This window comes from Equus quagga, chromosome 1 (genome assembly GCF_021613505.1).
Source record: "Equus quagga isolate Etosha38 chromosome 1, UCLA_HA_Equagga_1.0, whole genome shotgun sequence".
In the NCBI taxonomy this organism is placed as follows: Eukaryota; Metazoa; Chordata; class Mammalia; order Perissodactyla; family Equidae; genus Equus; species Equus quagga.
In genome coordinates, this window is record NC_060267.1 from 141,744,726 (window position 1) to 141,771,007 (window position 26,282).

Genomic DNA, 26,282 nt, shown 5'->3' on the forward strand with positions numbered 1-26,282 from the left:
AATAAATTAGAAAGTATAAGTTTTTGGTTTATTATCATATAAGTTTGTAAAGTCATACTGGAATTCTAGTTCAGAATGTTACAAAAGTTAATCAAAACCATCAATGGATGAAATGATCATGTTTCTAAGATTTTTCTTTCTGGTCTGCAGATGTATTTTCAAATAAGAAAGTAAAATCTTAAAGTTATATTTTATTTTCTATTTTTTCCTGGAATCTAAATACAGTGTTAGTATTAATTATTGAGTTTTAAAACAATGTTTTGCTAGTAGCATATTATACTAACAATATGCCGTACTTTCATATATTCATTCATGGCACGTAAAAGAGTAGAAATTTCACTAATTCAAAAAAGCGATAATAAATAAGCCATAAATATATGTAAAGTAAATTCTTGTATAAATTAACATCTTGATGCAAAAAGCAATTTTAGATATCTTAAAGTATTTTTCTCCAAAGTAATATCTAAAATATATTGTGTGATTATAATTTAACAAAACAAAGAAGACTTAGAAAATGTAACAATTTTATAAAATTGATGTTGATAGTATTCTCATAATTTAAATTGTGGATGAATTGATCATTTCAGTAGCTTTTCTGGTTCACATTTTTGAAGCCGGGAAACTTGAATTTTATTTAGGTTTTTGGTTCCTCAGGATTTTTTTTAAAGCTTGATTTAGAGCAGCATAAAATTGAATAAAAGGCAAAAATGATACTTATTGTATCTTGGTAACTCAGTGTCATGTTACAACGTTTGTGTATTTACTGCCATCTAGTGTCGTCTTTGGAAACTAGGAACATGTGAACACTATGCTTTTGTATGTAAAATAGTTACGGAAATTTATCATAGACTGATCAAGAGACTAGCCTACCAATGTCTAAAACCGTATGATGAAACCATATGAGACTATCATTTTCTAGGTTAAAAAGAGTCAAATATTGGCAGTGTCATAAAGTTCAGCCCACAGTATGAAATTGATATCCAAATAATCATCATCATCCTCACTTTTGAGACGAATTTAGTTCACTTCTTTGATACAATTTCAAACAAAAGATCACTACTTTAAATGCAGAATTACAAAGAGATCTCCAATTCCTAAAAAAGTAGAAGTCGCCTAAAATCCTCTAAATATCAAATGTTTGATAATCTTTCATATTAGTGTCAAACACATTCACAGTTTTCTTTTAATTCTAAACTTGGCAAGATGCACCAAACATTTTGAATGTTAACAATTCACCTACTAAAAGCTGTTCTTCTTCTGAGGTGAAAATGAATTAGTTGCTCACCCCAGAAGTTACACTGCATTTATAATGTTTGGGTCCTGGTGCCCACCAAGCCAGTCTGCACCATGCATGTTTAATTGGTAGTTTTAAAAATATCGCTTAATTGCAGTTTCTTTTTTTAAAAAAAAGGTAAGTTATGTGATTTTTTTTTTTTTACCAGAGCTGCTTAGAAACAGAATTGATTCTCATCTGTTTGTACTAACTAAAACGTCTTCTGAGAAGGGACTCAGTCCTAACGTTTCTTTTATGCCCTGACTCACAGGGTTTATTTTCCTATTTTTAGAAAATAGTTTCAGACTTAAAAGTTGCAAGCACAATACAGATAATTCTTATACATCGTTTATTAGGATTCAGTAATTTTGAACATCTTGTCACATATGTGCTTGTTCTTGTGCTCTCACACCCGCTGTCTCTCTGGATTTATATTTCTATCTATATTTCTCTCTGCATATGGATATTTCAGACTATGGAGATTCTATCCCTGTACCGCCCTCTTCGTGCTTGTGGCCCTGGGCCAGTCACTTGTCTTGTAAGCCTATTTCCTTGACTACAGATTGAGGCCAGGGCAGCTTCCCTTGTAGGGGGGCTCTGAGGAGTAGAAATACACGTCTGACTCTAATCACAGTGTCCGGCATTGAGCAGGTGCTTAATAAATTGCGGGTCTTATTACCAGTCTTACAAGGTGAGATAGTGACAAGATGTACAGTGTGAAATGCCAAACACAGAGCTGGGCACTTAGTTGAGGCACAGCAGATGCAAGCTGTAATTCTAACCGGCTCAGCAATGGCGGAATGAAGCTTTCACTGTCTTTATTGTCATTATCATCAGTGCTTCTTAAGCAGGCAGTATCGCCACATGGAAACCATCTTGGGGTGTCAGAGTCAGGAGGTAGCTAAATTAGAATATTGACTCTTCCTCTTAATCTCTGCGAACCTCAGTTTCCTCAGATGTAAAATGAAGACCTTGGTAATGTACACAAGAAGAGATGGGCACCGTGTCTGACCCAGAGGAGGAAGTGAACAAGTGATTAACAGTTAACAGTACCACCACTGTTAATGAGTCAGTCCTTTAGCAGTTAGCTTGTATGTCTCCGTCTGCCCATTGATATATACAAGCTTGGTTCTCCATCATAACATGGAATTGGTTTTGTTTGTGTTACAGTTTCTTAATCGCCCTCTCTTACGTGCCTATTTCCATCCTCTGACATGACTCCGTTTATCTTCTGTCTTCCTGATCTTGTTCCCACACCTCAGTCCAGCCCTCCCTCCCACCCATCCATCACTCATCAAGTCTTACTGATTCTGACTTGTGAATAATCTGTTTAGTCTCTCTTCCCTGTTACCGTTGGCATGCTTTGAGTTTAGCATCTTACCATTTCTCGTCTAGAAGTATTTTTTAAATCAGCTTTGTTGAGATATATTTCACATACCATACAATTCACTCATTTAAACTCAACAGTTCTTAGCTAGATTTTTACAGTAGGTCCTCACTAGCCTCTGGTTTTTGTGCTTTCTCTCCTCTGCCCCATGCTCTTCACTTCTAGAGTGGTTATTCCAAAATGAAATTCTGATCATGTTTCTCCTCTGCTACCTTCCTTATATAAAACTCCATGGCTCACGGAAGAAATGCCTCAATCAAATGCCAGATTCTTTGGAGTCTCCTTTTCCCCTTCACTCCCCTGGTGTCCCATTCCGGAAACCCTTGGACATGCCAGAGCCCTTCGTGAAAATTTCTACTTAGCATTTGCTAAAATTGTGCGATAATCATGTGTCTCTTCCGCCAGACTCTGAACTTCCTGAGAGCATGAGCATGGTTTGGCACGCAGTAAACATTCAATAACTGCGAAGTGTCCAGTGAGTTATTTTAACTCTTTGTCTTTAAGTGATTGAACAGTTGCTTGTTAAATGTTTGTTAATGAGTGAATGTCATATATATATTTTTTTTCAGTGAACGTATAGTTAATAGCAGTTATTTAAGAATTAATTTCACTTTATAAATTGAAGACTTTGATACTGTACCTTTGGGAAGTATACTAACAAAATCCTTAGGCAAAATATTAAAATTATATTATTTATAAGAAAAAGTGAGCCAGATTAGTCAGTGTAGTACAGTGGTTAAGAACATGGGCTCTGGATTCGAATCCCGGCTCCACCGTTGACAAGCTATGTGTCTTTGAGTGACTTCAGTACCTACAGCTGTTATGAGACTTAATGAATAAATGCATGCAATATGCTTGCCTGGCAGTGCCTGCAAGATTAAATATTCAGTATTCGTTAGTTAATATTGTTGTTTTGGAAAAAAAATCTGTTCTCATAGAAGTCTCTTTACGTAATTGAAAGATCTGATTAAACTCTGAGAATTCATTTTAAAAACTTGTCTAGGAGGGAACCCACAACCAGCTCTTCATCTGGTCACCACTTCCCAGTGTCAGAGTGTGTTTTGGGTTCCTGAGAGGGTAAATAAGGTTTTTGATTTTCAGATTAGGGTACTTTTCATTGGAATTGTTGAACTGGGTTTTTTTCCTTCTTCCTTTTGTTTCCTCTATTCCTGTGATAATCTTGGTAATTGTCTGATCTTTTTATGGCCTGTCCCCTCTTCAGTTATCCAAATGCAACACTGTGTTCTCTTAATGGTGTGGGAATAATTAAAGACAGTCTAGGCAGATTCTTTCAATGAATTCATACGTATTGTGTGCTTAAAATAAGCCAGGCCTCACTAAGATACAGCCCTGGCTTTGGAAATGCTTGCAGACGGAATCCTCAAAGATAAATGTGTACAGTAGAAGGCTTCCTTTCTAACCTTCCCCAGGTGACTCAGCTCTCTCCATCCTCTCCTGACAGTGCCCATCCTGGTGCCGGCTCTCCCAGCCTGTTGGGTGGGGACCATGGGGAAGATGTCCACTCTCTGAGCTAAGTGCTCACCAAGAGGCATTTTGTTCCTGAATCTGTTTATGTGTGGTATTTTTGTTACTGTAATTGGCATAATTTAATTAAATGGAATGAAAACTGATGAAATGTGTGTGTTAAAACAGGGAGAGCTGTCGTTTCTCTGAAAACCTTTGGAAAGACTCCATAAAGACAAATTACTATCAGATTGGATAAAGATGAGGCAATTATAAAAGATTAGGGAAAAATCATAAAAATATGGACAGCTTCCAGATTCTGTTTTCACATTGCTTTGTGAGTGTCTTTTAAGTTTTCACTCTTCTTTAAAGAAAACAATCCTGGGGATCTTCAACATTGTCCTATGGGTGTTACTTATGCATGGAAAACAGTGAGAAACTCCATCACTGGACCTTCTCAAAGGAAAGGCCTTGGCCCGACATTAAAAGATTTGCAAAAAAATTAAAACATTAAATAAAATTATTTTAAAATAATTATTTAAAATTATTTATAAGAAATATTTAAATTATTTTAAATAAAATAAAAAACATTTAAATGTTTGCTAAAATAAAACGTTAAACTTATGCATTTTTTATGATTCCTCATTTTAGCTAACTTTTTTGATTAACTGGGGAATTACTGGTGCCAGATATGCCACCTAAATGAATTTCTTCTTTCCTTGGGGAGTATGAAACTTTGTCAGTTAATGGACGATATTTGTTTTCTTGAAGAACCCAGTGCCCTCCAAACTGATGGATAGTACATAATCTGTATAGTATGATTTTATTGGCATCTGATTTTTGCAAATTACTTCACATTCTTTTAAGGTGTTAACAGTGGTTAACCTAACCTGTTTCTTGTCCTAGAAAGTTTAGGCTCTGCGTCTGGAGCTGCCCTAACCTCCCACTCTTCCTTCACAGGGGCCCCCTGCCGTACCAGATCGGGACATTGGGGTAGCTCCAGGGGCAGGGGCAAGCATGGGAATGGTGGAATCAGAGACCGTATGGGTTTTCTCAGGGAGAGTGAAGCGCATGAATTGGGGATGAGGGGCCACAGGTCGGGCACCTAAGGGAGGGCTCATGGCTCATGATGAAATTTACATCCGTTTACACATCATTCCAAATGGTCTCCTTTAAAATACCCAAAGGCGTGGCTGCAGTGTTCACTTCCCTTCACTGTGTAAACTCTAAATCCCCATTCATCCACGTCTATACCCTGCTTAATAAGCAATTTCCTTTAGGAAAGTTGCCAATTTCAATACCCCAAACCAAAAATGTTGTGTTAGTACTCTCGGTCAGATCTCCCTTCAAGAAATACTTAACTGCTTTCTGCACTGGAATTTTGTATCAAAAATTGGTCCAGGCTTGAGTTTCATTTTTTAGCATCATAGACATTGATATATTAGTTGGATTTGGTGAAATGATATCAATTTGACCAGTTACTAATTTTTCTAATTATTTTGGTATGTTGTAATTGTTCTTTTATTTTGTTGTTACTTCTGTTTTCCTTCTCCCTTCCCCTCGCTTTAGTCTGTGGCTTAAAAACTTCACAGGGGCTTTAGTTTCTTTAGTAGTCCCCCAAGGTGCCATGTTGCAAAGACTGGATTAAATTAAAACCTGTGTGAGAGTGTCTTGTAGACTTTCAAGGTGCTTATAAATGTGAGGTGTTAATATCACCACTATAGTTTCTTCCTAATTAATAAAATGCGTTCCCAATTCCATTATGTTATAAATGTTACTAAAAATGGACTATTTCCAAAGATATTTAGAACTATGAAAGGAAGGGAAAGAAAGATTTTGAATGTTGATTACTTTCTAAGAAATTTTTTATTTACATATTTTTAAAACTCTTATCTTCCAACTGAAGGAATATAAATGCCATGTTTTAAACACACACACATATGGATGCGTGTGTATATACATGGGTGTGTGAATGTGTTTATGTGTGTCTATTTTTTTATAAGATATGCCTATTCTGAGCCTGAAGATCAAGTTTCTCCTTGGCAGCTTGAGCACAAGGTGGAAGATGAGCTGCAGAATGTACAGATATGATTATCCCCAAGCTGCTGTCAGTGGGCCCCAGCTGTGACCATTTCTACATGTACAAGCAAGGTCATAGTGCTTCCATTATCCTTTCCATTTCAGCACTTCACGTCGAAACTAATTGGCACCATCTGTGCTAATAATTAAGTCTGTGATGTGGTCATTGGTGCACAAGGAACTCAGGAGGGAGTATTTCACAGCAAAAAGGTGGTGAGATTGGAGCAGAAAGACTACAGTTTATTAATAATCTCTTATGGTAATCAGCTCTAGAAAGGAAACCACAAGGAAACAGAGGAGCTCTCTGATAGGTCAGCGATACTCTTCTACAGCCTGTAAGCCCCTTACTCACTGAGGGTTTAGGAAGGACAGAAGAGCAAGGCTGTGGGGGAGCTCACTGCTTTGTCTTCTCTATGCTGTTAGATTTGTCCTGCAGATTGTTGTAATAGGCATCCAGTCTAAATGTGGACATAGAAATTCACTGAAGGTGGTTGCCAGAGTTAGGAGTAAGGTGAACGTTTGACAACAAAGGTCCAGCCCAAGGGCATGTTTTGGAGTGATGGAATAGTCCATCTTGATTATGGCGATGGTTTCATAGCTCAGTGCATATGTTAAAACTCAAAGAGCTCTACACCAAGATTAGTGGTTTTTATTGTGTAATTTAAAAAATAAATTAAAAAATCTATGAAAACTTTTTGAAAAACCTGTTTTGGAAAATCTTTTGTCTGTGGCTCAGGACATGTTTATAAGATGAAAGAAGTATTTTTTTTCAAAACTAATTAAGAATGAAACAACCTAAAACCAATTAATCTAAAATTTGATTTTATATAGCAAGTGGCTCTTTTAAAACTCCAAATAAGATTTTATAATTGAATAATTTTTAGAGATGTTGCTAAAAGGAACATGTTAAGAGAAGTGGACCTCTTTGGCTTTTCTTTCTTTGAGTCCTCATACCTCCTTTTCAACATAAAGGGAGCTGCTCATCCTTAGAATTGTTTTGCTGATGAGAGGCAAGTAACTGCGTGAGCCATAGTTCTCAGACATTTCAAACTTCCCTGATCAAGCTGAAGAACAAAAATCATCAGCTGTTTTATGTTTCGTTGTTTTCAGAATGTGGGTCATGCAATAAATGCAGATAAATGTGTGGAAAGTAATATGCCGCTGCTGTTTAAGCCTTTTAAAGGCACAAGGTATTCTTCATGTGCTTCTGGAATCAGCAGGACTTGTAGAAGGGCCATAGGAGCAGCACGGGGGCAGCAATTGAGACTTCCAGTGTTCTAATGAGGGTGGGGTCAAGGTCCATGTCAGTTAGTGGAGTCATTAAAAACCATAAAGTTTGTATTTGGTGATTTTTAAATAAATAATTTCAAACTAAAAGAAACATTTAAAAAAACTTGGAAGGTTAAATTTACTCATGAGTCTGACTTTTATGAGGAGTGTTTAAATAGTCTATAAAATATCCTAAGCCAAGAAGCTATTTAAGGGTTTAACCTGAGGAATGTTTTTTAAAATAGAAAAGATGTGTGTGACTGTGATCCAATTCAAAGTTGATTTATCACTTGGGTAACAGATACTTGTTGAGTACTTACCTTGTAGTTTTTATGCTTTAAAATAAGAGTCAGCAACCTTTCAAAACTAGGGTGCAAAGTCCTGCTTCTTCATTCCTTTGGGAGAAAGAAGTGGTTTAAAATCTAGTGTTTGGGAATGGTCCTATCTCAAGCCCTTATCAACTGATATCATAGTTATTGGTTCACACATAGTTGAGATTAATGGAATTTGGATTTCCAGGATTTTTCTCCTGTTGTCTTGGTCAATGTGTCACTAAAGCTCGCTGTCATTTGCATTCATCGTAGTTTATAGTACTCATCTAAGTGTGATCTGCACACTGTGCTGGTCTGAGAACTGTTTATTAGTAGTTCACAGAAAGATAAGGAGCTCATGCTAAAATGTAAATCAGTAGTCTGCTTCCTTCATTGAAAATGTCTAGGTATGGAAAAAAGTGTCAGCTGAGCTATACGTGTGCTTAGTGATAGTTGCTCTGCATTCTGGCTCTAGTCCTTCTCTCCTCGTGGACTAGTAGACGGTGCTCTGACCTCCAGTTGAATACTTTATCCTCTCCTTTCCAGGGAAGTCGTTGGATGTCAATAACATTCATGCTCCTGAGCAGGAACAGTGCCTGTTGTGTTGTTCCCAAACCTGACTTGGAAGCTATCTGTGCCACAGTCCTCCCCTGTGGCTGTTCATTTCCAAGTGGACACAGGGCTCAGCGACCGTTCTGCAGAGACGCAGCCTCCGCCCTTTGGCTCTGCACCTTGGTGTTGTCAAGAGTGTTGTGTGGGTCAACGAAATGCACCCTATAGAGGCTGTGCTGCTCATGACCTTGGCTGGTACCTCAGCTGCAGTGTTTTCCTGCACGCACAGGTGTGCACACACATGTGCATGTGGATGAACAGAGTTCTGAAAACAGGTGAAGGTATTCAGTTGGCTATTTTTTTTTAAAGCAGCCTTTTTTCTTTTTAAAATATTGGCCCTGAGCTAACATCTGTTGCCAGTCTTGCTTTTTTTCTTCTTCTCCCCAAAGCCCCCCAGTACATAGTTGTATATTCTAGTTGTAGGTTCTTCTAGTTCTGCTCTGTGGGATGCTGCCTCAGCATGGCTTGATAAGTGTTGCTAGGTTCTGTGCCCAGGATCTGAACTGGCGAAACCCTGGGCTGCTGAAGCAGAGCACACAAACGTAACCGCTTGGCCACAGGGCTGGCCCCCAGTTGGCCATTTTAACCTCTGGGAGAAAGAACTAGCCCCAAGCATTCCTTCTCAGCTCCTCCTTTTGGTTTATAAGTATAATTTTCTTTTCTTTTTGTTGAGGAAGATTCACCCTGAGCTAACAACTGTGCCAGCCGTCCTCTATTTTTTAGTATGTGGGCCACCAGCACAGTATGACTGCTAACAGAGTGGTGTAGGTCTGCACCCAGGAACTGAACCCGGGCTGCCGAAGCAGCATGCACTGGACTTAACCACTAGGCCACTGGAGCTGGCCCCTCTACATATAATTTTTAATCAAGTTTTCGGAGAAGCTGTTCTCTCCCGTATACACCTTTTGTATGGACAGTGGTAGTCTGCCTCATGCTCCCTGTGGCTTGATATCTGATAGTATCTTTTGATATGGTTTCATTTTTGTTGTTCACTGACAGCATGGAAACTAGAACGGAATTGCCTTACAGAAATAATTGTCTTCTTTATTTAAATTTTTTGTGTTTATTCTTTGCATAGTGATGCATTTACATGATTCAAAACTTGAAAGGTTCAAAAACACAGTGATAAAATTCCTCTATCTCTATCTGCCAGTTAATAAATTCCCTTCCATGGAGGCAGCCAATGTGATAGGTTTCTTGTACATGCTTCCAGGGATATTTAATGTGCAAATAAACAAATATATTTAAGAATAATGATTCATGAGCAGAATTTAGTGATTTTGTTTAGCATCTAGTTGTTTAGTACAAATAAGGATGCTATTGCTAATTGAAGAAACTTTTTAATGTAAAGGAATGCATATGTAAGACAATCTCTGATGCCATTGAAATTTAGAATTTATGACTTGAATGGTATTTTACAAAGCAGTTTTGACCTTTTCAGGATAATAGAAGTTCTTGTATCAGGAGTAAATGACAGGTTGAAGGAGGATGACTGGCACACTTGTTATTTCAGGTTTGGATCAGTTTTACCTACAGGTTAGGAAAAGCAAAAGCTGCTTATTAATAACAAATATTTTGTCCTGCTTTTTGCCAAGGATGGTACCAGGGTTGGATTGGAGCCAAAGCAAAGGAGCAGTCTTCTTGTGCGTTTATTATAATTTTTTAATAAGAATGAATTTCTGTGGAACTGCTCCTAAGGTCAAAGCATATTTACACAGTTCATTGTGTAACTCTGGGAGAAGAATAGTTTTAGCAGCATAATTCAACAAAAATGCATTGGATTAGGGAGTATTTGAGGTTGCTTTTCTTTTAAATTTTAAATAAGCTTCATAAAATTTAAACACATATTTAAACTCTTTGACCTGGAAGTTTTGCTTGAAATAATTTATCCTGAGGAGAGAGAATTTGGGGATGGGGGTGGCTTCGCCTCAGTGATACAGTGCTTTGGGTCAGCTTGCCTTGACCTTCCAGTTCTCAGCCCCTTTCTCGCTCTCATTTTCTCCTATGTCTCTCTTTCTCCCTCACCCCTACGTATCTCTCAGCTTTCTTCTACATTTCCCTTCTCATTTCTGTCCTCTGAAATGTATCGCTGCCTCTTTTCTGCTGGCAACCCCTTTTTTAGGCTTCTTTCTTATTCGTTCTTCTGTGACCGTTTTGCTCTTGTCTTGGGCTGTGCTTGGGGCCTGGGGCTAGGCAGAGAGGCCACAAAGACAGAGAGAACAGAGAATGTCTGGCTGGTGTGGAACAGGAACAACCATCAGAGATCCCTAAAGAGAGAAATATAGCTTTGGAGCAGGGCACATCTGTTATGTGAATTCTCGTCTTCACGAGGACTGAAAAAGGAACTGAGCACACGGAGACCTTACCATATTGCTTTGGTTTTTGAGTCGCTGGGTTAGTGACTCCTGGATGTTTTGGAGGGACTGCTTTTGTTATTTTATTTTGTTTTACTCTTTTGTGGGAAAAAGCACTAAAATAATGTGAATGAAAATTAATTTTGTTTTGTATGACTATAAAGATAGAGCATGAGAGATTCTGGGGAGTGATGGAACTGTTCTGTACCCTGATTATGGTGGTGGTTACACAAATCTATGCATGTGTTAAAATTCATGAAACTACACCTAAAAAGTCTATTTCATTGTATGATTTAAAAATAAAGTTTAAAAACAAAATAATTTTGTTTTAAGAATTTTAGGTATTCCTGCAAATAGAGATATCTCTGTGGATGCCATTAGTTAAAGAATCACGATTGTACTGGATGAACTGTCGTATGGCCCCATTATAAATACTGTGATTTCCCAGGACCTAGTCAGGCTATTTCCCAGTCTTTCTATCTACCCCTCCCTCCATGTACACACTTGCCTGTATTTTCATATTTAGTAAAAAAATCACTTCTGAACTGAGTGAGGATGGCAAGTCAGTGATGGTGGCTGTTGGGTTTCTGTTTTTCCTAAATACTTAGGAGGAATTTTGAGCCATTAAATATGGGAAGTTTAAGTAAAGGCAAAGCATTTGCAACCATCAAAGCATCGGTTACTATTGCCTCTTTATTTAGAGAGACTGAGTCCTTGTCCTTTTGACTATTAGGCCTCTAGTCTCCTTTTTGCGTTTTTAATATCTCTGTGGGAATCTTTGAGACTTTAATTTTGGCTGCTTGTGATTCTGCTCTTCTCCCTTGCAAGATACAGTAGATGTCACATATGAGGCTGCCAAATGCATCGATAGGATACTAGCTGGGGACATGTCTGTGGTGACTCTCAGTGATGAGGATTTCCGTTTATTGGGCAAAACATTGCTGGACTTGTAACAATGCTGTCGGCTTTTTATTATATTTTTAATTACCATGTAAATGACAGAATTGTGAATCACACACTCTAGAGTATTTTCATTTTTGAGACCTGCTATATGTATTTTTATAGCAGTTACAAAGCAGAAATATAGTATGGTAACTTTTCATTTTAAATTTTAAAGTATTAATGCAAAGAAAATTCTGCCATAGACATCAGAAGATAGAGAATTTAATCTGAGTCATGAGAAGCCCTTATTTTACTTTCATTCTCCTAAAACAGTTTGGAAAAGGTGGAATAACTTACAAATCTAAGATTAAAATGAAGTAGATCTTCATGAATTCTTTGGGTAAGGAGTAAGCCAGGATTTGTAATTTTAAAGAATGTTAAAAATATTTCTCCAAAGTAAAATAGAGTTTGCTTTAATCTAATCCTTTTGTTTTGTCTTCAAAATAGTTGTATATTAGTTAAATAGTATGTGGATGTGGTCAAAAGTTAGAATACCTGTACTCATGACCGTAGACTTATGTTTTGTCTTTTTTCCTAGAGTTTATTAGTTTTATTGCACATTTAGGTGTTAGTTGAAAGAATATTCAGATTTTGCCTTTTAGATACATACATGCCACTTGAGTTTGAGACCTTTTCCATGACCTAACATAGGATCGGGTTTTTCAGCGTTCCAGTGTGTGCTTGAGGAGAAGCTATGACCCTGTATGATAAGCATGTAATGTCATCAGTATCTGTTTCTCTGTAAGTTCCACCCTGTTAAACATATTGTTTAGGTCTCCTAAATTACATTACTTTTTGTCCACTTGTCTTGTTTTAAGAGTGATGTTAAAGTCTCCTAATAAATAGTGTTTTGCTGTTACAAAACATCTACTGTAGTTTCTGGTTTATGAATGTAGTTGCTATGTTATTTGGTGCATAGAGATTTGTAGCTGCTATATTTTCATTTTGAATTGCAACCTTTAACATTATAAAAATACTTCCTTGTCATTTTTTATGCTTTTTGACGTAAATTCTACTTTGTCTGATATTAGAATTGTATCCCCTGCTTTCTTAATACTTCTACTTTTTTCTGGTAGACCTTTATTTTCGGCCTTCCTGAATCACTTTGATTGATGTGTGTCTCTTCCTTTGCATAGAATTGGGTTTTCTTTTGCAAGACAGTTTGAAATATTTTACTTTTAATTCATGTGTTACGCCCATTTTTATTAATTGAGATGGCTGATGTGTTTGGTCTCAACTTTGTCATGTTATTTTATGTTATATATACTATGGTGTTATGTTATATTTACTGTATTTCTTTCTCTGCGTGGTCTGTTTCTTTACTCTGTTTTTGTGGGGAAGTATTTAAGGTTTGTTTTGTACTTTTATAGTTTTACCTTCTGTAATGTCCTTAATTCCCTTTGCCTTTACTTATATTTCTACTATTTGGTTTGTCAATTTTAAATAACATCCTTTGATTATGTATTATCTGTTTGATAATTAATGTATTTTGCTTTTTCCTTTTCCTCTCATTATTTCAGTTGAATTATGTATACTTTGTCAGAATATTTAGCATTTACATATATCTTTTTTCAGTCCTAGATAAGCAGTTAAATCTCCTTGGTGCTTTCCATCAGTCATCTCGCCAAAGTTTCCCTAGTCATCTCTATTCTGTGAAACTTCTTCTTTAGTGCAGTGCTTCTCAAACAGTAATGGGCATACTAACCATTTGGTCCTCTTGAGTGGGGTCTAGATTTTTATTCCTTACATACTCCCAGATGATGCCAATGCTGTGGGCCATGAACCCTACTTTGAGTAGCAAAAGATTCCTCAAGAAGAGTTCCTAAGTTTTTTTTTTAATTGAAGTATAGTTGGCATACAATATTATGTTAGTTTCAGGTGTGCAACTTAGTGATTGGACGTTTAGATACATTATGAAATAATCACCAAGACAAGTCTAGTAACCATGTCACCATACAAAGTTATTACAGTATTATTAACTATGTTTCCTATTCTGTACATTACATCCCCATGACTTATTTATTTTATAACTGGAAGTTTGTACCTCTTAATCGCTTTCACCTGTTTTACCCATCCACCTACTCTCCTCCCCTCTGGTGAGCACCAGTTTGTTCTTCGTTTCTATGCATTTGTTTCTATTTTATTTTGTTTGTTTATTTGTTTTGTTTTTAGATTCTATATATAAGTGAAATCGTATGGTATTTGTCTTTCTCTGTCTGACTGACTTCTCTTAGCATAATACCCTCTAGGTCTATCCATGTTGTCACAAATGGCAGGATTTCATCCTTTTTTATGGCTGAGTGATATTCTGTTTGTGTGTGTGTGTGTGTGTGTGTGTATACCACATCTTCTTTATCCATTCATCTATTGAGGGACACTTAGGTTGCTTCCATATCTTGGCTATTGTGTATAATGCTGCAGTGAGCATGTGGAGTTATTAAGTTCTTAAATGTCTAAGACTGTTCTTTTCTAACATTTATACTTGAAGGACAACTTGGCTGGATTAAAAAAAATTGGTTCAATTTTCTTAAAGTTTCTTAAAAATGCTACTGCAATATTGTGTTGCTTTATGCTGTCAAACTGATGCCAGTCTGTTTTTTCTCCTTTTTTGAATCTCTTGGTCATTTTCCTTTGAGACCTGGGGGTTTATTATTACTTTTTAAAATTTATCTTTAAAATCTAATAGTTTTATAGATAGATGTCTCAGAGTTGACTGGTACAGATCACGGATACACGGTGGGCCTTTTCAGATGTAATTTCAGGTCTTCATTTATTTCTGGAACATTTTCCTGAATTAAAGTTTTTAGTATTAATGATGTTCTATTTTGTTTTTCTTCGGGGTCTTTAGTTATATATATGTTGGATCTTCTTTGCCCACCTTCCGTATGAATCATTTTCTTTTATTTTGACATATCCATTTATTTTATTTTTGTCTTCTTGGCTTTTTAAGCCTTTCTTCATTGTCCCTCGTTATATTTTCATTTCCATTCTCCCTTGGCCACTTTGTAATTTAATCTTCAATTCTAAGATAATTTTGTTTTTTTCTTCAATTCTTTACTACATTGTTACTCTCATTTCATCTCCTCCTGTTTGTTCTTTTGTTTGATATTTCTATTTTGAGTTTTAAAATTTCTTATTTTGAGTTTTTTTTCACATTTGTAAATGCTTATTTAAGATTATTTAATTCAGGTTTGAATATTGAATCATAATTTTCATCTGGTTCATGTTTTGCTTTTTGGTTTTTTAAATATTTTATTTTTTTTAATTGCAGTAACATTCAGTTATAACAATATATAGCTTTCAGATGTACATCGTAATATATTTTGAATTCTGTGTAGATTACATCATGTTCACCACCCAAAAACTAATTATAGTCCATCGCCTCCCATGTGAGCCTAATCACCCCTTTTGCCCACGCCCCTTCGCCTCTGGTAACCACCAAATGAATCTCCATTACTGTGTGTTTGTTTGTTGTTGTTTTTATCTTCTACTTATGAGTGAGATCATACGGTATTTGACTTTCTCCATCTATTTCACTCAGCATAATACCTTCAGGGACCATCCATGTTGTCACAAATGGCCAAATTTTGTCATTTCTTATGGCTGAGTAGTATTCTATTGTGTGTATATACCACATCTTCTTTATCCATTTGTCCCTTGATGGGCACCTAGGTTGCTTCCAAGTCTTGGCTATTGTGAATAATGCTGCAGTGAACATAGGGGTGCATGAATCTTTATGCCTTTGCATTTTCAAGTTCTTTGGATAAATACCCAGCAGGGGAATACCTGGATCATATGGTAGATCTATTCTTAATTTTCTGGGGATGCTCCATGCTGCTTTCCATAGTGGCTGCACCAGTTTGCACTGCCACCAGCAGTGTACAAGGGTTCCCTTCTCTCCACATCCTCTCTAACACTTGTTGTTTCCTGTCTTGTTAATTATAACCATTCTGACTGGAGTGAGGTGATACCTCATTGTAGTTTTGATTTGTATTTCCCTGATAGGTAATGATGTTGAGCATCTTTTCATATGCCTGTTGGCCATCTGTATATCTGCTTTGGAGAAATCACTGTTCAGATCTTTTGCCCATTTTTTAGTTGGGTTGTTGGTTTTTTGTTGTTGAGATGTGTGAGTTCTTTGTATATTTTGGATATTAACCCCTTATCTGATATGTGGTTTGCAAATATTTTCTCCCAGTTGTTAGGTTGTCTTTTCGTTTTGTTGATGGTTTCCTTTGCTTTGCAAAGCTTTTTAGTTTGATATAGTCCCATTTGTTCATTTTTTCTTTTGTTTCCTTTGCCCGGTCAGACATGGTGCTTGAAAATATGCTGCTAAGACCAACGTCAAAGAGCATACTGCCTGTGTTTTCTTCTAGAAGTTTCATGATTTCGGGTCTTACATTCAAGTGTTTAATCCATTTTAAGTTGATTTTTGTGCATGATGTAAGGGAATGGTCTACTTTCATTCTTTTGCATGTGGCTGTCCAGTTTTCCCAACACCATTTATTGAAGAGACTCTCCTTTCTCCAGTGTAAGCTTTCTCCATTGTATTTGATTGGTTTTTGTTTGTTTGATTGTTTTTTATTCTGGGAAACAAAGCGAAAAACTGAAATACCTTGATTCTCAGTCTGTTTTATTCTCATAGTAACTTTGTACAGATGTTATCTGCTGTTTTGTTGTTGTTGTTCATTTTGGAAGGAATAATTTCCCTGAACTGGCAATAGTAGTTATAGTTAGCAGATGTAAGAAGCTTGAGTGGTTTACTCGGTTCCTTAGTTCAAGAGTGCTGCCTTCTCCTACTATGGTAAAATACTGTTTCATTAATGGGTACCTTCTTTGTGGTAAGAAGTGTGAGTATTGCTCTTGTTTCTATGGGACTACAGTTTCTACCTTATCCTTACTTCTTTCCCATAGTTAATCATCAGCCTCCAAGAGATACCTGAGCCTCCATGTATTCCTTGCCCCCAAAATGGTACCTTCCTAAGACTGCAGTCTCTGGTTCTGTCCTTTTTCAAGTCCTGTCCTTTTGATTCTCCAGGAAACTTCTGATGCACTGGGTCTCAGATCTGTTCTCAGTGTTTCCTCATTCACAGTGGAAATTTCTCTTTATGGGGGTGATTTTATTTGTATTCCAACACCTCAGAACTGTATTTTTCTCTCTACGTTTCTTCAAAGTCTCTGACCTGCCTTCCCACATAGATGTGGGCTCTGGAACTGCTCTTACTGGATTTGGGTGTTTATTTCCCTATTTTCATACAACATGTTCACAGCATTCCCTGTTTCCCAGTCATGTTGTCAGCATGAGTAATGGACAGCTTCATTTGTTTTCTCCTTAATGATCTGCTTTGTTTTGTTTTGTTTTATTGAGGATGTATGGAGAGATTTGGATTTAGGTGGCTCCATTATCCTACAAGAACCCAGAATTCTGTAATAATATTTTTATATCTTGAAAAAATTGAGTTTATTTTGGTATTTTCAGACAATTTTAGTATACAGTATTCATTTATGAACTGAAGAGTACTTCATCTTCTGTTTAGTTTACAGCTTATTTTATTTTATATTACTTGACTTATCATTATGTTGATTCTAATTTATACCTTGTTCACTGCAAAATTTATTCCTGGAAACAAGATGGTAAACCTCTAATACATCATCTTTAAGGAGCATGCTGGGCATGTTGTAATAGTTTAATTGGATAATGGGCATTTTGAAATTGAATTTTTATAAATATATAGCCATGGAACAAAATGTGAATACTTTCCCCAGAAATTCATTACACAGATGATTCCATAAATCTGTGATTTAAATCCTTTGTAACTTTGCCCCAAGCCACTGAAGAGCAGCATGGGGTGTGTGTGTGTGTGTGTGTGTGTGTGTGTGTGTGTATTATAGCCATTGTATGTGCCATATATATGCATATATGTTTGTATGTATTCTATAAACATTCTGTTTCCCACTGTTGTTGAACTCAAACAATGTTAGAAATTATTTTAGACCCTAAGAAAGTTTAAAGGATCTCTACTATTACTTACTGCTTAAAGTACGGCTGAAATAAGAGTATAGATTCTATATTCTGTGTTGAAAGGATGTTTTAAGTAAATATTCAAAATATTTTAGGGAATTTTTTATTAAAATGTAACATTCATATAGATTCTGGTGATGAGTGTCAAGTTTGATAAGGTCTCAAGAAGTGCACGTATTCGTAAGACATAGAACATTTTATCAGAAGGCCCTTCTTGCCCTTCCCAGTCACTGCCAACCAAAATTAACCACTCCTTAGTTCTTTTGCCATGTAGCTTTGCCTCTTTCTATATTTTGTATAAATTGTTGTATACACTATGTTCTCAATATACTTTTTCAGTTATCTCAGTCTGTTGAAATTGTTTCCCGACTATGGTGCTTTTGAACAGTTTTTTCCTCTGACTTGTTAATTAATCATTTAGTATCACCGTGTTGATATGCACGCTGATGCTCTGCGTGGCTGGCAGTGAGCTGCAATACTCCACAGATGCACTGTTTCTAGCACTATAAAAATAATCACAAATATTACATCTCTGAATCCAGTGAACAAGTTGTCAAAATGATGGCTAATTAGAGAGGTTAATAAAATATGAAGATATTTAAAGATTTGGTGACTGAACAGGACAATTAGTATGTTGCTAATTCTGAAAGTGAATCTAAAATGGGAAAGATAATTTTACAGTCCATATGTTAGTCATATCCCCAACTAAAGAGATAAGTTGGCACTCTTTTTAAAGCATCATCATTTTCATTGTTCGATTGGTTTTATTTCCTTAAGTGTGCTGATTTCAATGACTTTTTTACTTAATACTTTCTAAGCACATTATGTGAATATGCTGGAGTATGTTGACTGTTGTCATTTGAAAATAGAAGTGATACCTCTGTTTCAAAACCAGCAGAATAAATAAATCCAAAGCAGAGAGATGATGTTGGCACATTATAGTGGCAGCACATCCTTGGGTTTGGAAGGAATGATTTCCAGAAACCCCGAGGTTTGAAGTGACCCATCTCCATTACATTCCTCATAATTTGCTGGCATTTTGATATTGAAAACAGAAGAATAAAAGTTTGCAATGGAGAGGAGCAAGTTTGAAAACTGGGCCTCTCCTCTTCCCAGATGCCTCGGCTCCTCTTTGCTGCCACTACCATTTACAGGTTTATTTTAGGAACTTGGAAAGAGGAGAGAAGAGGGACAAAACTTCCCCTACTTAATAGTTCTGTTCTCTTTCCATTGCTTCCTCCTCACCAAATGTGGTTAAAGTGCTTTGTGGTGATGGAAGAGGGAAGTTCGTTGGCCTCTGACCGTGAGGTTGACTGTGCCCCCCGGGGGAACATTCACGTAGCAGATATTTGGGGGTTTACCGTTCCTTGTTCTGGGCCCTGAGCAGGAGCAGGCTTCGTCCCTGGCCTCTTGGAGCTTCATCGAGTGTGGACACAAAGCACCGAATAGTCAAATGGAGGGATATAAAATGACTGAGGTGCAGAGTAGAGGACTTGACCTCCTCAGGAGTCAGAGAAAAACTGTTTTTGAGGAGGAATAACCACTGAGACGAATCCAGAATTGAGAGATGGGGATGAGGAACTGTGGAGAGTGTGCTTCGGGCAGAGAGGGAGAGGCTCCTGCTGAGGGAGTGCAGAGTCTCCAGGGTGATGAGAGGCCAGGGGGAGGATGGTGTGAGGCTGGAGAGGACACAGAAACCAGATGACCTGGCTGTTCGGGCTGTATTGAGGATACTTTCTCTTTACGTAAGAGCCTTGGGCAGTCATTGCTCAGGGCGGAGCAAGGGGTGGAAGCTTGGCTAGGATGGTGACCTGATCACATTTGCAGTTTGAAAAACCAAAACAACCCCGGTCATGCTGAGTGTAGAGAACGAGTCTCACTCATGCTCAGCATGGAGGATGTTTCAGGTGGGTCAGGAGTGAGAATGAGTTAGGCAGTAACTGCAGGGGTTCAAGGGAGGGATCCTGGTAGCTTGGACCAGGGCAGGCAGTGGCTCTTCTGGAGAAGCATGTGTGGGAAGCAGTATTCAGAGGTCTCAGTGATGCATTGGGTGTGGAGTGTGTTAGGGGAGAGGGGGTGTCATGAGTGACCATAGGTTTCCAGCTTGGGTATTGGATGGAGGGCCAGTCGCTGAGATAGGGGACACTGGAAGAGGACTATGTTTGGCAGAATATCCTGAATTTGCTTCTGGTCTGGCTGAGTCTCAGGTACCTGTGAAGACAGGTGGGAGGAGCCAAATGGGCAGTTGGATGAGCTTGAAACCCATGTCTGTGAATCACCTGCATGGGAAATCCATGTTCCCTTTTCACTGTCCGCCCGGCCCAGTGGTGCTGCTCATCATCGCTGCACAGGGCACTTGGAGCAGGAAGGACATATCTTGGGGAAACCTTCCTGGTCTCCGGAAAACTGCAGCCGGGCCAGATAAGTGTAGTGGGGTGGACTATAAATGCGGGAACTATTGCAGCCATGCTAGAATTACCACGTACAGTCATCTCTCAGAATCCACATGGAAAAGGATGGGCTTCAGGAGTTAGAGTACTGACTTAGAAACTTGACAAAACTGCTTCCTAAAATTTTCTTTGGATTTTTTTACCCCCAAGAGCCCAGGTCTTCAAAACTGGGTAGAAAATGTACTTGTAGTTAGAAACATGCGCACACAACCATTACAGAACTTGAAATTTTACCATTATCTTTGAGGAGAACTGCTTGAACGAAAGCCTGGGAGGATCCACATACAGTGCTTGTTTGAGGTGAATGACTCAATTCATTCTTTGGCTGTTGTAAGAGATTTGTCTCTGGTTTCCTTCCTACCCCTTGGCTGTTTCTTCTTGACCTTCTTCCTGGGCTTCTCCTTCTTGGGATTCGTCCCCTTCCTCCTTGTCTCTCGTTCACTCCCTGGGTGACTTGTCTACTCCTTGGCTTCCACTGTAGCCCCTGGTGAGCTGTCTACTCCATGGCTTCTGCTTTGCGTCTGCGGCTCCTCCAAAGGACTCAGCTCTTGCTCGCTTGGTATTTTAGGTGGTGCTGCTTCTTCCTCTGCTGAGGACCCTTTTCAGGCGTATTTATCTTAAATTGCTAATTCTTCAAATTGGTTTATCTGAAGACATGGTGCAGTGAACATGAGTCATTCTCTTTGATCACTACGCATCTAAACTCCCTTCTTGTTCCCAGAGAATCTCTGACATTATGAGATAGAGCCCCCACCCTAGAAGCAGGCAATGCCAGATAGTCCCTTCCTAGCCTCCCTTGCTTCCGGGACAGGGACATGGGCACATGATCTATATTTAGCCAGTTATAACCTTGCCACTCCAAACTTTGAATTGGAAGCTTGAAGGAAGATAGAAGGAGGTACGGTGCAGAATCCACTCCAGTGAGGGACACTGTAGCAGTGGTGGTTTCAGGAGTGTTACATCTGTCTCCTGCAGCTGTGGCCCTGGCATCCTTACTAGATAAGCTCTATGCGTGATTTTGGACTTGCTCCTAGCTGTGTGACTGCTGAGCCTCGTTCTTTAGACCTTTTAGAGAGTCTGTGAGCTGCCTGATATCCTTTTAACAAACCCCTTCTTTGCCCAAGTAAAAAAGAATTGATGTTTGTGGCTTGCAAATAAAAACCCCGCTTGACTCAGGTAGATTTCCAGCATCAATACCTTCAAGGCCAGAGGGCAGAATGCAATTATCTGTATAACTGCAGTGACATACTCCTAATGCATAACAATTGTGTAATGCTCTTAGCTTGCACTCAAGTGAGTAGTCACAGTACTTAACAAGAGGAACTTGTGCTGTATATCAGTGACACGATTAAAGTCACAAGGCTTTCCCTAGAAAAGAACACCAAAACATTGCTATGATAGTAAAGATGGTCAAAGTTTGAGTATAGTAATATCTATGGATCTTTTTTAAAAATATTTTTTTATTGGGATGAAATATAAATAAGAATCTTGCCATTTTAACCATTTTAAGTGTATAATGTAGTGACATTAATTACATTCACGATGTTGTGCAACCATCACCATTAAGAAATAACTTCCCAGTCCCCTCTCACCCCTCCCCTCCAAACCTCTACTTTCTGTCTTTGTGAAGTTGCCTATTGTAGATGTTTCATATAAGGACAATTATTTGTCCTTTTGTGTCTCACTTATTTTACTTAGCATAATGTTTTCAAGGTTCATCCATGTTGTAGCATGTATCAGTACTTTATTCCTTTTTAGGGCTGAATAATGTTCCATTATATGGATAGACCACATTTTGTTTATCTGTTTGTGTGTTGATGGACATTTGGGTTGTTTCCACTTTTTGACTATTTTAATATAATTTTAAATAATGCTGCAATGAACATTCACGTACAAATATCTGTTTAAGTCCCTGCTTTCAGTTTTGAGTATATAACTAGGAGTGGAATTGCTGAAACATACAGTAATTCTGTGTTTAATTTTTTTTTGAGGAACTGCCAAACTGTTGTCCACAGCTGCTCCACGATTTTACATACCCACCAACGATGCACAAGTGTTCCAATTTCTCCATATCCTTGCCAAAACTTATTTTGTTGTTTTTTTTTTTTCAAATTATAGCTATCCTAGTGGGTGTGAAATGGTATCTCATTGTAGTTTTGATTTTCATTTCCCTGATGACTAATGATGTTGAGCATCTTTTCAAATGTGTGGAGCTTCTTGACTATCTCATTTGTGTCAAGAACATCTTGATCAGTTAAGTGAATTTCCATTTTGTAACTGGCATTTTTCCTACGAGGAAGCAAATAGATATTCTTTACCACATATCATTTTATCACCAGGCCCAGCTCTCAGACATAAGGCTTCCCTGTAAATACTAGTAAAGGCTTGACAGTTAGCAGCATTTTAAATATCATCTCTCTTCCTCAACCTGGTAAAGGGCGTCTATGCAGAACCTCCAGCTGACATCATACTTAGTGGTGAAAGACATAATGCTTTCCCACTAAGATCAGGAACAAGGCAAGGATGCCCACTCTTGATACTTGCCATTTTTGGTCATCGTTTTCCTGGAGAGTCTAGCCAAGGCAGTTAGGCAAGAAAATGAAATAAAAGGCATCTAGATTGGAAAGAAGAAGTATAACACACTATCTCTGTTTGCAGCTGACACAATCTAGTATGTAGAAAATCCTAAGGAATCCACTAAAAAGCTATTAGAACTAATGAAGGAGTTCAGCAAGGTTGCAGGAGACAAAGACAGGATGCAAAAATGAACCGTATTTCCATGAGTAGTAACGAGCAAACCAACAATGGAATGAAGAATACAGTTTCATTTACAATAGTATCAAAAAGAGTAAAATGGAAGGCTTAATCCTGTTAAGATGGCAATATTCCCCAAATTGATCTACAGACCCAACACAACGCCTATTAAAGTCCTGGCTACTTTATTTGCAGAAGTTGGATGCTAAAGTTCATATGGAAATGCAAGGGACTCAGAATAGCCAAAACAATCTTGAAAAAGAGGAACAATATATGAGGGCTCATACTTTCCAATTTCAGAACTTTCTACAAAGCTGCAGTAATCAAGACTGTGTGATACTGTCATAAGAATGGATATATAGATCAATGGAGTAGAATTGAGAGTCCAGAAGTAAACCCTCACATTTAAGATCAATTGATTTTTGACAAGAGTGCCAAGACAATTCAATGGGGGAAAAATAGCCTTTTCAACAAATAGTACTGGGATAACTGGACATCCAAATGCAAAAGAATGAAGTTCGACTCCTACCATGTTGATACAAAAATCAACTCAAAATGGATGAATGACCTAAATGTAAGAGCTGGGGAGAGGGGAACATGCAGGATGGCAAGAGGGAGGATTTTGTGGACCAGGCCTGGAAGGAGCACATGTCACTTCTACTCACATTGTACTGGCTGTGGAAATCAGCCACGGTGATTAGGAACCCATCTGGCCACTGTGAGGCTGGGAAATATGGTCCAGCTGTGTGTCCGAAAGGAAGAGGAAATGCTTTAGGTGAACAGCTAGCCCTCTCTGTTACAAGGAGGTGGCCATTGGTTGCTCTCTTGGACCTTTATGGTTCTGAAATTCTGTTCTGTATTAGCTGAGTCCTACAGTTAAAAGAACTACAAAGAAGTGAGAACAATGACACTCAATTACCTTTTCCTTGGACATAAAAAAAGAGTAAAGTTCAACCAGCAAAGTTTTTAACAGCAATCTTGTTTGCAAAAATGTGTTCTGTGATCTTGTTAACCTACCTGTTTGCCAAGGGAGGATGCGGTCTTGAGACCATGATGATCTCTACTGATCTCTGGCCTGTTTCCATGTGAACTGAAAGGATAAGTGTGGTTCTCATTTGTGGTGTAGAAGCTACACGAAGCTTTTGAAGATAAATGAACACTACCTTATAGGAAAAAACAAACAGACAAACCAGTAATGGCTCAGAATGAAAACCAGTATATGAATTAGATTCCATCGAAGATTCTCTGGAATGGCCATCAGAGAGTTGTGCCTCTTTGCTTTGGGAGCAGAAGGTCCTCACCTCAGGGTCAGGGTCATGGGAGTTAATTTACTCATCTGTCTAAGTCAGAGGTTCTTGAGGGCATCTGTTTCGTGAGTTTGGTATATATATTGTTAATTGAAGAAGAAGTAATACTCCAGCTGTGATTTTGTAATCTAATTGTAACATGCTCTGTGGTTGAGATTACAGAGACTGATGGAAGAGCTAAAAAGAAACAGAATACAAGGGGCGTTATGAACAAGGCACGGCACTGTTCATTTTTAAGAACTTACATTCTGCAGTGTCTTGAGGGATCTTGCCTATGTGATATGATAGAATCCTGAGCTTCTGTCTTATTCCCCTAACCGCACAGCATATATCTGATTTCTAATATGTTTAAAATTCATGCTTTTATTTCAGATTCTATATTTAAGCTAAATGTTGCACTTTTAATAAAACAAGCGTAGAAAGACAATAAACCTGTGCTGGTTGAAGTGTGATCTGCAGACTGGAGTTAGTCCAGAAAATGTTTGTTACTGGTCCACAGTGAGATAAGCACAGAAATGGAGGGTAAGCATTTAGAAACTTCTAAGGCAGTTTGACACTGCTGCAACATTTAAGCATACGATCAGTGGGCCCATCTTGTTGACTAAGACCAATTAGAGTAGTATTCAACGTGCATGGTGAGCTGTGTGTCATGCAAGCTCATTTTGGTCACATGCAGTATGTATTAGTCTGCTCTTACTGCATAACAAAATACCACGGACCAGATGGCTGAAACAATAGAAATTTGTATCTCACAGTTCTGGAGACTGGGAAGTCTAAGATTAAGGTGTCAGCAAGGTAAATTTCATTCTGAGGCCTCTTCCCTTGACTTGCAGGTGACTGCCATCTTGCTCTGTGCCCACATGACCTCTTCTTTATGTGCATGCAGAGGAAGAAAGAGAGGGCGAGAGAGCTCTTTGGTGTCTCTTATAAGGGCACCAGTCCTTTCTTTTCAGGGCCCCACCCTTATGACCTCATTTAACCCTCAATACCTCCTTGTAAGCCCTGTCTCCAAATATAGTCACACTGGGGGTAGGGCTTCAACATATGAATTTAAGGGGGACAGAATTCAGTCCAAGCACTGTAGGACCATAGAGAGGTCCATGATGAACTGGGAATTTTAAAAATTGGTCCTTTACCACATCTAGTTTGAGAAGCTCTCTTGGAGATGTAATTGGGGCTAATTAACCTACGCACAAGTAAATATTACTAATGTAGGAGCAGGAACCAATTTGCTTTAGGTAAAAGATGTTTGAATATTTATGAAATTTATGTATCTTAACATTCAATAAAATTGTTTTGTGTGAAATGTTGAATCTTTAGAAAAGATTAGATTAAAAACTGGAAAAGATATATTGGGTTGTTAATTCCTACAGAGGCCTGGGCTTAAGCTTGATGTAATTACAGTGTGTTAGCTGCTCTTGTAGTGTAGCTGTCCTGTCTGTGCAGCTGACTCATAAATCTGTGCGTCCATCTGCTGTCTCTGGCTTTCTGGCTGCCTGAGGACGTCTCCCCGTGGCCATTCTATACGCACCACGATCTCAGCAGTTCAGAAGGGAGCACAGCATCCTCCCTGGGCCCCCGCTCTTGTTCTTCCTTATTTCTCTATATTTTATGTCTCAACAAATAGGATCATTATCTTCACAGTGACTCACTTTGAAACCATGGAAGACTTTTTAGTGTTCCTCTTTTCCTCTGGAAATTTCTTTTGTCCCCCACCTGCTGACTCTGCCTTCAGAATGCCTTCTCCATTAATCCCCTCCTTCTAAAGTGCTCTCCACCTTGCACCAGGCCACTGTTCTCATGCCTTGTTGGGATGTTTCAGTGAGCACCAGCCACTCTCCTTGACTTCAGTTTCTCCCTCTGCAGTCCAATATTTGTAAAGCACAGTTCTGACTATATCATTTGCAAGCTGAAAAGGTTTTGGTTGTTTCCCTTTCTTATAAAATAAAGTCTAGCCTCCTTAGCAAGGGCTTTAAGTCCTCTGTCATCTGCCTCTTATCTATCTCTTTGCTCCCTGCTCTCCCATCACCCCAGCCTTTCAGCATGCACACTACGCCA

At 38.2% G+C, this 26,282-nt stretch overlaps 1 protein-coding gene across 3 annotated transcripts in view; it reads left to right on the plus strand.

Moving 5' to 3' along the window:
• The window catches only part of ANO10 (anoctamin 10), a 216,651-nt gene that overhangs the window by 70,935 nt on the left and 119,434 nt on the right, over nt 1-26,282 (plus strand). Inside the window, exon 12 of one of the 3 annotated variants that reach the window (XM_046681876.1) lies at nt 8,330-8,745. The exons of 1 other annotated variant lie outside the window; for it this stretch is intronic. In XM_046681876.1, the coding sequence (XP_046537832.1) occupies nt 8,330-8,563 (234 nt within the window). In that variant the 3' untranslated portion in view covers nt 8,564-8,745. Of the gene's footprint in view, nt 1-8,329; nt 8,748-26,282 lie in introns of those variants that run through there. One more of the 3 variants, XM_046681861.1, reaches the window with a different exon arrangement.